The 17499-nt window shown below is 40.5% G+C and overlaps 1 protein-coding gene across 7 annotated transcripts in view; it reads left to right on the top strand.

Annotated features, from left to right (window-relative positions):
* The window catches only part of LOC140741057 (protein TANC2-like), a 712173-nt gene that overhangs the window by 566935 nt on the left and 127739 nt on the right, over positions 1-17499 (top strand). For all 7 annotated transcript variants that reach the window (XM_073070734.1, XM_073070733.1, XM_073070735.1 and 4 more), the window contains 3 exons: positions 6340-6571; positions 12822-12988; positions 16692-17299. In XM_073070734.1, coding sequence (XP_072926835.1) covers positions 6340-6571; positions 12822-12988; positions 16692-17299 — 1007 coding nt within the window. The remainder of the gene's footprint in view (positions 1-6339; positions 6572-12821; positions 12989-16691; positions 17300-17499) is intronic.

Consider the following 17499-nt stretch of genomic DNA (forward strand, 5'->3'; position numbering starts at 1 on the left):
GGCTAGCAAGAAATATAAAAACAGACAGTAAAAAAGAATACAGCTAAGGCAAACACGAGGAAATCTGCAGATGCTGGAAATTCAAACAACACACAAAATGCTGGTGGAACACAGCAGGCCAGGCAGCATCTATAAGGAGAAGCACTGTCGACGTAGGGTCTCGGACCGAAACGTCGACAGTGCTTCTCCTTATAGATGCTGCCTGGCCTGCTGTGTTCCACCAGCATTTTATGTGTGTCAGCTAAGGCAAATGTGGGTTCCTTAACGAATAAGACTGGGGTATTAACAATACGTAAGTAATAGTGAAATGGCAGAGATTGTAAACAAATATTTTGTATTAGTCTTCATAATGAAGACTATAAAAGTCTTTATAATGAAGACTCTATAAGTTTCCCAATCGAGAATCTGGTGGCAAAAAGAAGGAAAGAATGTAATCACTGTCATTGTAGAACTAATTGGACTAATAACTGACAAGTCCCTTAGGCCTGATGGCCTATGTTTTATGATTTTAAGGAAAGTAGCTGGCAAGAAAATTGGTGTATTGATCATGATCTCCCCAAATTCCATAGCTTATGAAAAGGTCCCAATGGATTAGAATGCTGTAAACACAGCATCCTATTCCGGAAGCAAAGGAGGCAGGAAGCAAGATACTGTAGACCAGTGTATGATCTGTCACTGGGCTAAATGCTGAAATCTATTATTCAGAAAAGTACCAGCAGAACATGAAGAAAATAATAATATAAGCAAGCAAGTCAGCACGGTTTGGTGAAAAGCAGATGTTACATAGCAAATTTCTTAAGCCTCTTTGAAAATGCAACACGCAGGATGGAATGCAACAAAAGAGAGAGGAACAGGTAGATTTGGTGTATTTGGACTTCCAGAATCCTTTCAGTAGTGTGATGTGTTAAGGTTTGGATCTCATGGCATTGGTGGTTAAAAGGTGAGGTTGGATAGAAAATTTGCCAACTAGCAGTAGAGAATAGGGAATCAATGTATCATTTTCAAATTAGTACACTGTAACAAAAGGAATTAGTGCTAGGCTTCAACTATTTCTAACAACAAAAGTGAAGATATATGCAAGTAACTACAAAATAATCCATTTAGGTTCAACAATTGGGCAAAAAAGTAGCAAAATCATCCATTTACATAGAGATAATTTGGTGTTCCTTTGCATAAAGTGCAAAGCTTGCAAATAGGTGCAGGAAGTCATTAGATGATTTCTTTTTATATTCACTGTATTTTCTTGCAACATAGAAGGAAGCCGGTTTGGCCTGTCGAGTGAATGCCGGCTTATAGAGCAATTCCATTCCATCAAGAATTTAGAGTAGGTTCCTTTATTGGATAGAGTATAAAATGCAGGAAATCATTACAGCATATAGAGAGAATAATGAGACTGCACCTGGAGTACTGTGTATAGCATTGGATTCTTAATTTAAGGATGTATGCTTAGTTCAGAGAAGCTTCAGTAGTTTGATTCCTGAGCTGAAGAGGTTGTCTTAAGAGAATGAGTCTGTGCCTTGGAGTTTAAAAGAATAAAGGATGAACTCAGTGAAACAAAATATTCTGAGTAGGCTCAATGGTTAAAAAATGTTTACCATTATGGGGAGTCAGAAACATGGACATAGTTTAAGAATAGGGATGAGCAGCAATTCTTTTGTCTTTGGAACTCTAAACCCTAAAGAATTGAAATATTGAATATTTTCACTGCTGAAGTAGATTTTTGTTCAATGAGGAGAAGAGGGTTATGTAGAAAAAGTGAAGCTGAAGCCAAACTCAGATCAGTCATCAGCTTATTAAATGATGGAGCTGGCTTCCTCCCCCTCCTCTTCCTCCTCCTCCTCCTCCTTATGTTTTATTCAAAATACAATATTTGTTATTTCTTGACATTTCCATTTTTATTTTCCTGCCTTTCAAATGCTACTTTATGCAGCACTTTCATGCTAATATTCATAGTGACTGCATCATACAGCTGAGAAATAGGCTTCAGCCCACTGAGTCTGTGCCGGCCATCAAACAAACATTTATACTAATCCTACACGAATCCTATTTTCGTCTCCTTTCATACCTATAGAATCCTCCAGAATATTTTTTGGGAATATTTTAGAATTTTCTCCATTTTTTAAAATTAAATCTCAAGGACATTAATGTATAGAGCATTACAAGTTTGCAGTTAATGTAAAAAGCAGCCCTATTGTTTGACAATGAGGACGGAAGCTTTAGACTGCAAGAGGATTTAGATGCCCTGGTTTGTTGGGTAAAATAAATTTAATTCAAAAAAGGTATTGCACTTCTTCAAATGCTTCATAGTACAGGACTATAGAATAGTTGATAGCATATTGAGAATTGTTGAGAAATCAAGTGACGTTGGAGAGAATGCCCATGGATCCTCTGGGACACACTGGTAAGCTGGTTATAAGGGCATCTGTGATGATACTCTGTAATTAATCTGCAATGGAACAATCTTGGTAAAAAATAATAGTTGTCTGACCACCATCATCTGCTAGCCTTTTGTCACTGCACTTCAGGAATGTGTGAAAATCTAAGAAGGGGTGCAGAAAATCTTTATTAGACAGGTTCCAGGAGCTAGGCATTTCAGTTGCTTTGATAGATTGAAGAAACCTTTAGCAAAGAGACTGAGAGGAGATTTGATGGAGTGTGCAAGTACATGACAGGTTTAGATCAGTAAATAAAACTGTTCCATTTAACAAATAGTCTAGGAAGCACATATTTAATGTGATGGATAGAAATTGCAAGGGATCTGTGAGGAAAAAGGTACTTATATGGAGTGGTGTGCACAAACTGCTGGAGAAACTCAGTAGACCAGGCAGCATCTATGGAAAAGAGTAAACAGTTGGATGTTTTGGGTCCAAAATCCTTCAGCAGGACTGGAGAAAAGAAGATGAGGAGTAGATTTCAAAGGTAGGGGGAGGAGAAGGAGAAACACAAGGTGATAGGTGAAACTAGGTGAGGGAGGAGTGAAGTAAAGGGAAGTTGATTGGTGAAAGAGGTACCGGGCTGGAGAAGGGGGAATCTGATGGGAGAGGACAGAAGGACATGGGGAAAAAAAGGGGGAGGAGCATCAGAGGGAGATGATGGGCAGGCAAAGAGGTAAGGTGAGTGAGCCAGCACGTCCCTTCCTTTTCTCGATCTCTCTGTCTCCATCTCTGGAGACAGTTTACCTACTGATGTCCATTATAAACCCACGGGACTCCAGTTAACCTAAACCATACCTCTTCCTACCCTGTTACTTATAAAAACGCCATCCCTTTCTCCGTCTCTGCCACATCTGCTCTCAGAATGAGGCTTTTCATTCCAGAACAAAGGAGATGTCCTTTTTTAAAGAAAGGGGCTCCCCTTCCTCCACCATCAACACTGCCCTCAACCGCAATCTCTTCCATTTCACGCACGTCTGCCCTCACCCAATCCCCCCACCATCCTACTAGGAATACAGTTCCTCTTGTCCTCACTTACCACCCTACCAGGCTCCGTGTCCAACACATAATTCTCCGTTACTTCTGCCATCTCCAATGGGATCCCACCACCAGGCACATCTTTCAGTTTTCTGCAGGGATCACTCCCTCTCCACTGATCTCCTGGCACTTATCCTTGCAAGTGGAACAAATGCTACAGCTGCCTCTCACTACCATTCAGGGCCCAAACAGTCCCTCCAGGTGAGGTAACACTTCACCTGTGGGTTTGTTGGGGTCATATACTGTGTCCTGTGCTCCCGGTGTGGCCTCCTGTATGTCGGTGAGACCCGACGTAGATTGGGAGACCACTTCTTCGAGCACCTAAGCTCCATCTGCCAGAAGAAGTGGGATCTCCCAGTGGCCACCCGTTTAAATTCCACTTCCCTTTCCCATTCCGATATGTCAATCCATGGCCTCCTCTTCTGTTGTGATGAGGCCATACTCAGGTGGGAGGAACAACACCTTATATTCCATCTGGGTAGCCTCCAACCTGATGGCATAAACATCGATTTCTCAAACTTACAGTAATTGCCCACCCCAATCACTATTCTCCATCTCCTTTTTGCCTGCCTATGGTGCTCCACCTCCCTTTTCTTTCTTCCATGGCCTTCTGTCTTCTCTTATAAGACTCCTCCTTCTCCACCTCTCCAGCCCTGTATCTCTTTCATCAATCAACTTCCCAGCTCTTGACTTCACCCTCCTGGTTTCACCTATCACCTTGTTTTTCTCTCTCCCTTCCCCTTCTCTCTCCCTTCCCCCCACCTTTTAAATCTACTCCTTTACCTTTTCTCCTTGGAGCTACGGAGGATGAGAGGTGACCTGATAGAGGTGTATAAGATGATGAGAGGCATTGATCATGTGGATAGTCAGAGGTTTTTTCCCAGGGCTGAAATGGCTAACACGAGAGGGCACAGGTTTAAGGTGCTGGAGAGTACGTACAGAGGAGATGTCAGGGGTAAGTTTTTTTTACTCAGAGAGTGGTGAGTGTGTGAAATGGGCTGCCAGCGATGTTGCTGGAGGCGGATACGATAGGGTCTTTTAAGAGGCACCTGGATAGGTACATGGAGCTTAGAAAAATAGAGGGCTGTGGGTAACCCTAGGTAATCTCTAAAGTAAGTACATGTTCGGCACAGCATTGTGGGCCGAAGGGCCTGTATTGTGCTGTAGGTTTTCTATGTTTCTATGTTTCCTCATCATTTTTTGCCCAGTCCTGCTGAAGGGTTTCGGCCTGAAATGTCAACTGTACTCTTTTCCATGATGCTGCCTGGGCCTCCTGAGTTCCTCCAGCATTTTGTGTGTGTTGCTTCAATTTCAAGCATCTGCAGATTTTCTCTTGTTTGTTATATGAAGTGGTCATCATATATGAAACATGCTTCCTGTAAGAATGGCAGATGGAGTTGATCAGGTTTCGTCCTTCCCTTTCACCTCTACACTGGCTATCTCCCCTTTGTACTGTCAGTCCTGAAGGAGAGTCTGAGCTCAAAATGTCAACTATCCCTTGATATCCAGCATTTTTATTTCTTGATTTTGAGAAGGGAACTGGTTAGCCATTTGATAGAATATAATTTCTTGGGCTACAGGGAAAGAGTGGGTGAAATGGAAATGTGGAAAATATGCAAAGAAGAGGTTGCACAGACTTGAGTATAATCTCAATTGGCTGAATGGATATTTCCTACATATGATGATTGTGATTCTGAAGTTTATGATTAGCACACTGCCTGAATGACACATTAGTCAGAAAATGATTTACCATAAAATGTGCATTTCTTGTTTCCTAATGTCACTCCTGATTTTCATATTGTTTAAATGCTAACAATCATTCATGCTCTCTTGTGCACAAACATACACAGATAGTTTACCTTTGTATCAGAAATATATGGAGCCACTGATACAGTAAATTAATCTCAATATTCTCTCACGTATTGGATCAGTGCTTGAATCTAGTAGAGGCATGAGTGGTGATTTACTGGGTGACTATAGGTGGCGTTTCTGCCTGCTGTGCTTTGGTCTTTAGTACAATGCTTGTAGAGCCCATTCATAGTAAATGTCATCCACAGAACAATACTTCCCATATTTCTCAACAATTCACTTAGATCAGAACTGACAAGTTGCAATGTCAGGATGTTACGGTGCTCCTTTGCCACAGCATGATTAGCAAGAAATAATATTTTTCGTTTGGTGCTTGAAATCAAACCAAAAAGCTCAGTAAGATTGAGCTTTTGCAATGTGAGAAGAAAACTTTAAATCTTATATTTAGTTAACCAGCATTCAGTTTTATATTCCTTTTGCCAATCACCTTTCCAGCTCTTAGCTTCATCCCACCTCCTCCGGTCTTCTATCATTTCGTATTTCTCCCTCCCACTCCTACTTTCAAATCTCTTACTATCTTTCCTTTCAGTTAGTCCTGACGAAGGGTCTCGGCCCGAAACGTCGACAGTGCTTCTCCCTATAGATGCTGCCTGGCCTGCTGTGTTCCACCAGCATTTTGTGTGTGTTGCTTCAGTTTTTAAATTGTGATGCTTTATTTCATGAATGTATGCAAGCATTTTGGAAGCACAGCAAAGCAAATAGATGAATTGCATTTTCAGAAGAAATGTTGAAATCTAATGACAAAAGTGTATTGGTTATATACTATATTTGTATGGTTTCAGGATAGATGCACTGCTAGATCCCATGAAGATCAAGAGTAAATTATTTCCTGCCATGCAGCTTTTTGTTCCAGAATGATTTTTTTCAAGTATAAAGTTTAAGGTCAAATTGGAAATAAAAATTGGCATTTATTTCAGACTTTGGCCATTTCAGTGATTTCTTGGTCAACTGAGGAATTGACTGAAAGTTTGAAACCTGCTTATTGAGCTTCTCTTTCTAGGTGGTGGCCTACCATTACTGCCAAGCAGACAATGCCTACACCTGCCTAGTTCCAGAGTTTGTACACAACGTGGCAGCTCTCCTTTGCCGATCACCCCAACTTGTTGCCTATAGGGAGCAGCTACTGCGAGAACCACATTTACAGAGTATGCTCAGCTTGCGTTCCTGTGTTCAAGATCCTATTGCATCATTTAGAAGAGGAGTCCTGGAACCCCTTGACAATTTGCGTAAAGGTAGGTCAAGTTTTGAAAGTGCCAAGCAATTCTCTTTCACGGTTTTGTGGAGTACTGCAGAATAGTCGGGGGGGGGCAGGGTAGAAACTCAGTTTGCAATAATTTATTTTAACTATGTTTCACAAGCAACAGTTGTCAAATGCTTTACTGTAAATGGAAAATTAAATTGGATGTAAACAGAACTGTTTCTTGTACTTTCTGGGAAGCTATGATGAAGCTGTGTAGCTTGTTATGCCACCTAAGTAGGTATTCAATTTGGAAGCATATACAGATATACAAACCCCATTTCCAGAAAAGTTGGGATATTTTCCAAAATGCAATAAAAACTAAAATCTGTGATATGTTAATTCACGTGAACCTTTATTTAACTGACAGAAGTACAAAGAAAAGATTTTCAATAGTTTTACTGACCAACTTAATTGTATTTGGTAAATATACACAAATTTAGAATTTGATGGCTGCAACACACTCAACAAAAGTTGGGATAGAGGCATGTTTACCATTGTGTTACATCACCTTTCCTTTTAATAACACTCTTTAATCGTTTTGGAACTGAGGATACTAATTGTAGTAGATTTGCAATTGGAAATTTTGTCCATTCTTGCTTGATATAAGACTTCAGCTGCTCAACAGTCCGTGGTCTCCATTGTCTGATTCTCCTCTTCATGATGCGCCATACATTTTCAAAAGGAGATAGATCTGGACTGGCAGCAGACCAGTCAAGCACACGCACTCTGTGTCTACAAAGCCACGCTGTTGTAGCCCGTGCAGAATGTGGTCTGGCATTGTCCTGCTGAAATAAGCATGGACATCCTGGGAAGAGACGTCACCTTGATGGCAACATATGTCTCTCTAAAATCCTAATATACGCCTCAGAGTCAATGGTACCTTCACATACATGCAACTCACCCATGCTGTGGGCACTGATGCATCCCCATGCCATCACAGATGCTGGCTATTGCACCTTTTGCTGATAACAATCAGGATGGACGTTTTCATCTTTGGCATGGAGAACTTGACGCCCATTTTTTCCGAAAACTAGCTGAAATGTGGACTCATCTGACCACAGCATATGGTTCCAGAGTCTTTCGGTCCATCTGAGATAAGCTCGGGCCCAGAGAACTCGCCGGCGTTTCTGCATAGAGTTGATGTATGGCTTCCTCCTTGCGTAATACAGTTACATTTCTGGATGCAGCGACGGACTGTGTTAAGTGACAATGGTTTTCCGAAGTACTCCCGCGGGAGCCCAGGTGGCTATAATTGTCACAGTAGCATGACGGTTTCTTAGGCAGTGCCACCTGAGGGCTCGAAGATCATGCGCATTCAACAGTGGTTTCCGACCTTGCCCTTTATGCACTGAGATGTCTCTGAATTCTCTGAATCTTTTCACAATATTATATACTGTAGATGTTGAAAGACCTAAATTGTCTGCAATCTTGCGTTGGCAAATGTTCCTTTTGAACTGACTAACAATTCTCTCACAAATTTTGGCACAAAGGGATGAGCCACGACCCATCCTTGCTTGCAAAGACTGAGCCTTTGATGGATGCTACTTTTATACCCAGTCATGATACCTCACATGCTACCAATTAGTCTGCTTAATGTGGAGTCTTTCCAAACTGGTGTTACTTGAATATTCTGTGCACTTTTCAATCTTATTTTAACTCCGTCCCAACTTTTGTTGAGTGTGTTGTAGCCATCAAATTCTAAATTTGTGTATATTTACAAAATACAATTAAGTTGGTCAGTAAAACTATTGAAAATCTTTTCTTTGTACTTTTGTCAGTTAAATAAAGGTTCACATGAATTAACATATCACAGATTTTTGTTCTTATTGCATTTTGGAAAATATCCCAACTTTTCTGGAAATGGGGTTTGTAGAAATAACAAGGTACTTAGGAATTTGTGCAGTTCAGTTTTCCTGGGACAAGAGTCTGAATCTAGCTCTTTGGGCTCAAATTTTGTTCCTACTGCTGGTGCTTGACTGAATTAAAATGTGTAATGTCTTTTCATTCTGGTTGATTTCATCCCGATTTACAATTTTTCACAATTTACTCACACATAATCTCATTCAGCTAGCAGGATGACTCATGAAATGTCACTTTAGCAGACTGGAATAACATGTTAATGTTGCGCAGTCGGGCTCAGTGTTGGTATAACAGCAGTTTGCCTCAAACTTCTGCTCAAGTGAAAATGTAACATTAACATCTGTAGAAATGAAAAAAAATGCTCTACCCCTTTATATTGGTATTGCCATGGTTGACAGTTCAAATCTTTAATTTATAAAATCTTACTTTTAGTAAGGTGTTCAATTAAATTCTGTCTTCTTTAATACATTTTCCCCAGTCATGATAAATAACAGTGATCGCATTCTGCCGTTAAATGTCATTTCACACTCCATATATGGCCAGTAGTTCCAGTAGCAAAGTACTTGGAAGCTGTGTCTAAGTTTGTTGAAAGAATTACAATAGTTAGTTTGCTTTTATAATAGCTGGCTTGCTTTTTATAAAATGGAAGATGATTGGTTTGAGACTTGCTCAGTCTTGAGCAACATTTGAGTTTCTTTACATTGTGCTTTAGGTATTTATATATGTTCAGGAATCTAAGATCCCAAACAGTATTATGCATGCATAATAGTTGTTAGTGTTCATTGTGGCACAAGAAAGTTCATTTATTGTGATAATTCTCAAGCAACATGTTAATAACTATGAAGTGTCCAATAACTGTGTGATGGTCTATTGAACTGAAGTACTGGAGTAATCTTCTGCCAAGGTTTACATATATCTGTTAGCAGAAAGAACTGTAACCTGTTTGTTCCTGAGAAAAGGCTGAAGCAAAGTACTGAACATGGGACATAGGTACTGCAATATTGGATTCTCACAGAGCGATATGAACTTACACAGATACCTGTCTTTCGGGTGGGAAATTCTGCCATTGTACTCAAAGCAGGTTAATCTGGTACACATACAGTGGGGACCCTTGGAATGTATAGCAGAAATTGATTGCTGGACCAAAGATACATAAAGCTTTTAATTTGATTTAATTCAATTAGATTAAATGTTTTTAATATGTGTGCATATGTACTTGAAGTTATACATTTCTTTAAAAGAAATCAGATTTTAAGTCCTGAGTGATATTTGAGTGTCTGTGACATTCACGGAAGTTCATAACATTGACAGCTTTGACAGCCAGTGAGTTTCCTAGGGTTGAACTGTGCTGTTAGTTGTTAAAACTATTGTGTAAATGCAGGCAGACTCATACAAGGAGTTGCTGATATGATCTTGGATTATGTCAACACAACAGAAACTATGCTTTCAGCTGTAGACCATGGCATGACCTTTGAGGAAATATGCAGAATAACCCAGAGTGGAGATGACCAGTGATCTCAGGGCAATGGAAGATCATTCACAATCGTAGAGTAGTATAGACATACAACAAGAAATGTGCCCTTCGGCCATCAAATCAGCGCCTATTCACACTATTCCATTTGTTCTTCCTACATCACATCAGCTTCCCCAGTTCTACACAAGAGGGGAAATTTACAGTTGCTGTATAACCTACTAGCTACATATCTTTGATATGTGGAAAGAAATTGGAGCACTTAGAGGAAAGCCACACAGAGAGAACATGTACTCAGACACGCCAAAGGTCAGGATGAAACCCGAGTTGATGGTACTCTGAGACACCCCACTGTGCTGTCCCAATATTTTTTGGCCTCAACATCAGTAGATTGCTCAAATCAATAACAATAGACATTCTTCTGAATAGAAATGAAATGAAATGCATTGCAAAATAATCCCTTCTTTCTTGGTGGATTTAAATAATTACCTGCTTTCTGTAGAGTGTGATTACCCAAGTACCAGAGGATTGGAGGGTTGCAAATGTTGTTCCCTTGTTTAAGGAAAGAGAGATAACCCAGGAAATTATAGACCAGTGAGTCTAACTTCAGTGGTGGGCAAGTTGTTGTAGAAGATCCTGAGAGGCAGGATTTATGAGCATTTGGAGAGACCTAATCTGAATAGGGATCGTCAGCATCGCTTTGTCAAGGGCAGGTCGTGCCTTACGAGCCTGATTGAATTCTTTGAGGATGGAACAAAACACATTGATGAAGGTAGAGCAGTGGATATAGTGTATATGGATTTCAGTAAGGCATTTGATAAGGTTCCCCATGCAAGACTCCTTCAGAAAGTAAAGAGGCATGAGATCCAAGGGGACATTGCTTTGTGGATCCAGAATTGGCTTGCCCACAGAAGGCAAAGAGTGGTTGTAGACGAGTCATATTCTACATGGAGGTTGGTGACCAGTGGTGTTCTGCAGGGATCTGTTCTGGGACCACTACTCTTCGTGATTTTTATAAATGACCTGGATGAAGAATTAGAAGGGTGGGTTAGTAAGTTTGCTGATGACACAAAGGTTGGAGGTGTTGTGGATAGTCTGGAGGGTTATCAGACGTTACAGCGGGATTTCGATAGGATGCAGAACTGGGCTGAGATGTGGCAGATGGACTTCAACCCAGATAAGTGTGAAGTGGTTCATTTTGGTTTCTGAGGTTTCAAAGGTACATTTAATATCAGAGAAATGTATACAATATACATCCTGAAATGCTTTTTCATCCCAACCATCCACAAAAACAGAGGAGTACCCCCAAGGAATGAATGACAGTTAAGTGTTAGAAACCCGAAGTCCCCCCCAGCTCCCCTCCCTCCTGGGTGTAAGCAGCAACAAAGCCACGATCCCCCCCTCCCCCACCGGCAAAAAGCATCAACCCCCCCCCCCCGCTGAGCACTCAAGCGTGAGCAAAGCAACAGCAAAGACACAGACTTGTAGTTACCCCAAGGTCTACTCGTTCACCCGGTATTTGACATACCACAGTGTCTCTGTCTCTCTCTCCCTCTCGCCCTCTCTCACCTCCCCCCCCAAATAAGGGAGAAAATGGTGTCTCCGTTTCACAGCGAGAGAGGAGATATAACAAACAACTCGCTGGTTTATGATGTTAAAAGTCCATTGTGTCACTTTTTTAGAGCTCTGTGCCCATAGATCTCAGGTCTCTGGGCACACAGCCAGAGATCTTCCGTCTCCAACGACACACTGATCTCCTGCAGAGGCACCAACCTCCGATCCCCCCAGTCTCCAGAGCCATGAAATCTCGGTCTCTGAAGGAGTGAAGCTCTTAGGTCAAGCTCTTGGCATGCCGAACAATGGCCATTCGTGAAACCCTGAGAGTGGGCCCCATTCCTGCAAAGAACCATAGTCAGTGTGTAACTCCAGGTCAAGGTCTTCAAAAGAGCCCTGAAAAGGAAAAATAGAGATACTAAAGATGGAAATAAAGCTGTTTTTGAAGATGCAAGCTAAAGAGTTGCCATTAGGCCCCATTAATCCTCCTAAGCTCCTCCCATTTGGTAGGTCCAGTTCGAAGACAGAATATAATATAAATGGTAAGACTCTTGGCAGTGTGGAGGATCTGAGAGATCTTGGGGTCCATGTTGATAGGACACTCAAAGCAGCTGTGCAGGTTGACAGTGTTGTTAAGAAGGCGTATGGTGTATTGGCATTCATCAACTGTGGGATTGAATTCAAGAGCTGTGAAGTAATGTTACAGCTATATACGACCTTGGTCAGACCCCACTTGGAGTATTGTGTTCAGTTCTGGTCACCTCACTACAGGAAGGATGTGAATACTATGGAGAGAGTGCAGAGGAGATTTACAAGGATGTTGCCTGGATATCAAAATAGGTTGAGTGTACTTGGCCTTTTCTCCTTGGAGCGAAGGAGGATGAGAGGTGACCTGATAGAGGTGTATAAGATGATGAGGAGCATTGATCATGTGGATAGCCAGAGGATTTTTCCCAGGGCTGAAATGGCTAACAGGAGGGGGCTTAATTTTAAAGTGCTTGGAAATGGGTACCGAAGGGATATCAGGGGTAAGTTTTTCACACAGCCAGCAGAGGTGGTGGAAACAGATACAATCGGGTCTTTTAAGAGCCTCTTAGATAGGTACATGGAGCTCAGAAAAATAGGGGGCTATGCAATAGGGAAACTCTCGGCAGATTTTAGAGTAGGTTACATGGTCGGTACAACATTGTGGTCTGAAGGGCCTGTAATGTTCTGTAAATTTCTATATTCTATGTTGAACAAAATGTAATTTTTAAATTATTTTTGCAAGACAAAAGCATATATCTGGAATTTCAAAACTATTTTTTACTTAAAGATCAATATGACAAGTTACAGGTTTTGTTTTTTTTCTTTTCAGAACGAAAAATTGCCGATGAAGATTACATTGTCTTAATTGATGGGCTGAATGAAGCAGAGTTTCACAAACCAGATTATGGGGACACGATTGTATCATTTCTCACTAAAATGATTGGAAAGTTCCCATCATGGCTGAAGTTGATAGTGACAGTTCGCACAACTCTGAAGGTATGTTTAATTAGCAGTACATAAAAACATACAAGTTAAGAGTAGGAGCAGATGACTCAGCCTTTTATTTTAAAGTGGCTACACAGGTCAATAAGGTGGTCAAGAAGGTATATGGAATGCTTGCCTTTATTAGTTGAGGCATTGAGTTCAGAAGTCAAGAGGTTATGTTGCAACTTTATAAAACTCTAGTTAGGCCACATCTGGAGTATTGCGTACAATTCTGGTCACCCCACTATAGGGAGGATGTTGAGGCTTTGGAGAGGGTGCAGAAGAGGTTTACCAGGATGCTGCCTGTATGTGCTATGACGAGAAGTTGGACAAACTTGGGTTGTTTTCTCTGGAGCAGGGGATGCTGAGGGGAGATTTGATAGAGCTTTATAAGATTATAAGTAGAGAGCATTTTTTTTCAAGGGTTGAAATGTCTAATACCAGAGGGCATGCATTTAAGGTTGAAAGGGGGCAATTTCAAAGGAGATGTGAGAGGCAAGTTTATTTACACGAAAGTGGTGGGTGCTTGGAATGATGGTACAGGCAGAAACATGAGAGACTTTTGAGAGACATTTAGATAGGCTCATGAATGTGAAGAAAATGGAAACATATGAGCATTATGCAGGCAGAAGAAAATAGTTTAGTTAGCCGTTTGATTACTAATTTAATTGGGTAGGCACAACATTGTAGACCAAAGGGCCTATCCCTGTTCTATGTTCCAAAAGAGAGTAAAACCAGCTATACTCTCATTCAAAGTGCTTATGTGCAGACTTCTTATGACTCTTATGTTTGTGCATGCCCTCTGCTCTTGCAGCAAAAGAATGATTACTTGGTTAAAATATGAAAGAGTTTTCTTGTGCTTGTGGAATTTTGAACACACATTGTGAAAAGGGGTAAAATTAGCAGAAAATGCAGCTAAAAAAGCATTGGATCTTGGTGTTTTGAACCACAGTTAAAATCATAGAATTTTAAAAAGCAGAACAAGGCCATTTTGACCCATTTTGTCTATGCCAACCAAAGAAGGGCCAATTACACAAGTCATACTTCCCAGTATTAATCTGTATTCCTTCAAAATGTGAGTCCAAGGTCTTATTAGATGTAGTTCAGGTTTCTACCTTCACCATGAGCTCCAAATCACCAACACTCTTGGGTTGAAAGCATTTTCCATGATTCCCTTCTAATTCTTCTACACAAACTTAAACCTGCAACCCCTAGTGTTTTTACTCGTACTAAGGAAAAAAGTGGATTCTGCCTAGACTTTTCAAAATGTTATACCCTCATAAATCTAGTGATCGCCTTTGTACAAACAATATCAGCCCAGCTAGTCGGTTCTCATAACATTCGGGAACACTGGCAGCGTCATTATAGAAAACATACAGATGCTGAAATAAAAACAGAAAATTACGGAAATCTGAACGGGAAAAGTGAAAAAACAAATTAGTTTTAATTTGGAGGAGGGATAGAAAGGACAAAGAATATCTTTAATTGGGTGACACTATCAATTGCAAAGTCTGATTGATAGATTAATGAGAGATTGGAGAGAAAGAAAGCAAATGAAAGAATGCATCAAGCTATGAAATGCTGAAAAGGGAGAGCAGGTGAAAATGTGTTTAAATGTTTTAGATCTTCACTGGATATGTTCCAGTACTATCACATTTCTCTAATTTCTTGGTGATCTGCGACCGAACCATTGTTTTACATGTCCGTTCATAAAGTCATGCAGACCAGAAACTGGCCCTTCAGCCCATCAACAGCCAAGCACCCATTTCTTCTAATCCCCTCTTATTCTCACCACATTTCCATTAACTCTTCCCTTCATAGATTCCACCACTTGCCTACATTTGGAGAAATTTCCTGTTTTCAGTGAACCTACAAACCTGGATGCCTTTGGGATGTAGGAAATGCAGTACTGTGCAAAAGTCTTCGGAATATATATATATATACATATATTGCTCAGATGCCTACAGCTTTTGCACAGTACTGTATTTGTCAATGTGGAGCAGAGAGCGAGTTGTAAATCTGGCAGGAGCAAAGGATGTTGGGAATGGTGAGAGTGGAGTGCCGTGGGAGGGGTGTGGGACAGGTGGCAGAGGCAGGGAGGTGGTGCATGTGCAGACACACCCAGCCCTGAGATACTAGGCAAGGTCATTTGATTTCAAACAATTGGTTTATTGATCATTACAGAATGTCTCTCTGGGGCTTCCTGCTCCCTCCCCTCTCCCTGTTCCCTTCTCACTCTCAGTCAACAACAGAGACCCGTATCAGAATCAGGTTTATCATCACTCACAGATGTCATGAAATTTGAATTTTTTGTGGCAGTAGTACAGTGCAATACATAAAATTACTACAGCACTATGAAAAAGTTTTAAGCTGAGCTGTGTGTGTGCGTGTGTGCCTAAGGCTTTTGCACAGTACTGAAAGTGGAAAAGAAATTCACACAGAGTGAGGATGTGTAAATTCTACACAGACAGAAATGGAGGTTAGGGTTGAATCTGGATCACTGGAGGTATGAAGCAGCAGTCCTATCAGTTGTGTTATTTTGTTGTTTCAATCAATAAAAACAGAAATCTTGTTTATCTTAACAGTTTCCTGCCACCTCCATGGATCTGTGGGTGGTACTCTTTGCAGTACAGTTCTTATTGAGTGTATATTTATTGTCTTGTATGTCATCCTTAAATGTTTCCTTGACATCTCTCAGAATTAAATTCCATTTACCATTTGTTTACCTGCCTAGTCTTTGACGGGATGTTTAGCTATAATAATAATAGTAATATTCTGAATCTGCAAACATATTTTTAATGTTGTGGATCATCTCAAGGTACTAAATAGAAATAATATCACTGAGCCATAACACTAGGTATTGGGACTAAAGATCAAACAATAGGTCAGCAGAATATGCCTTGTGAGGCATCTTGAAGATAGTAGGATGGAGCATTTTAGTGAAGGAATTCTGAATCTTAAGCTTTAGCAGGTGAAGGTTACCAGTGGAGGATTAAAATTAAAAATGCAATGTGTTGGAAATGCTCAGGCAACATCTGTATGGAAATAAACATAATTAATCTTTCAGTGAGCTTTGATCAAAGTATTTTGTTAAGAGGTCATTAAACTGATTTTTTTCTGCCTTACTTGCTCAGTGCTTCTAGTATTTTCTGCTTTCATTTACAGTTTCTAGCATCTGCTGTATTTTGCTTTGGATGCTGTGTGGTGATTAAAACTAGGATTAGATGAGGTCGGATGTAGAAGAATGCAGATATCTGTGGGTTGTGGGGCTGGAGGATATTTTACAGATAGTACGGCAAGGCTGTGGAAGGATCGAAAAACAAGATTGGGGTGGCAGGGTAGTATAATGATTAGCATAACACGTGACCTGGGTTCAATTCCACCACTATCTATAAGGAGTTTGTACGTTCTCCCCAGGACTGCATGTGTTTCCTACGGGTGCTCCAGTTTCCTTCCATATTCTAAAGACGTACGGGTTATTAGGTTAATTGGTCACATGGGTGTAATTGGATGGTGCAGGCTCGTTTGGCTGGAAGGGCCTGTTACCATGCGGTGTCTCTAAATAAATAAACTAAAAAAAAAAGAATGAGAATTTTAAGAAATGTTTAAAGTACTGAGTGTCAACATAGGCCAATGAGTAAATTTCTTAGTGTTGTATCACTTTCATGGGAACGTTCCCATCTAACTTCAGTCCTCAAAATGATTGTTTTCACAGGAAGTGGCCAAACTTCTTCCATTCCATAAGATATATCTGGACAAACTGGATGTGAATGAAGCAATAGATCAGGACCTACAGGCTTATATCCTTCACCGAATCCACAGCAGCCCTGAAATCCAGAATAACATCTCCCTCAATGGCAAAATGGACAATGCAACGTTTGGTAAACTCAGTACTCATCTCAAAGCTTTGAGCCAAGGATCGTATCTTTACTTAAAACTGACTTTTGACTTGATTGAGAAAGGATATTTGGTGCTTAAGAGCTCAAGCTATAAAGTAGTACCTGTTTCTCTTGCTGAAGTCTATCTCTTGCAGTGTAACATGAAGTTCCCTACACAGTCCTCATTTGAACGCGTGCTACCACTTCTGAACGTGGCTGTGGCATCCTTGCATCCAATGACAGATGACCAGCTCTACCAGGCAATCAATGCAGGGAATATTAATGGTAGCCTTGAATGGGAAGATTTTCAACAGAGAATGGACAATCTTTCTATGTTTCTGATAAAACGGAGGGATATGACACGGATGTTTGTTCATCCATCCTTTCGCGAGTGGCTAATATGGAGAGAAGATGGAGAGAAGACAAAGTTCCTCTGTGATCCCAGGTGAGAGAAACTAATAGAGATTTTAAATATGACAAAGTTGAGAGAAGAGTGTTGGTAATAAAAAAAAATCTGTTCTTATATCAATAGCATTATTCTCATAAATGAAATATATCCACAGAGGTGAATTTCTTGTCTAGAAGAAAATAACTTGACTGTTCATCATTCCTGTGGAAGTGTTATAAATTCTAGGTGTCTGTCAA

The sequence above is a fragment of the Hemitrygon akajei genome, chromosome 18, assembly GCF_048418815.1.
Source record: "Hemitrygon akajei chromosome 18, sHemAka1.3, whole genome shotgun sequence".
NCBI classification, from domain to species: Eukaryota; Metazoa; Chordata; class Chondrichthyes; order Myliobatiformes; family Dasyatidae; genus Hemitrygon; species Hemitrygon akajei.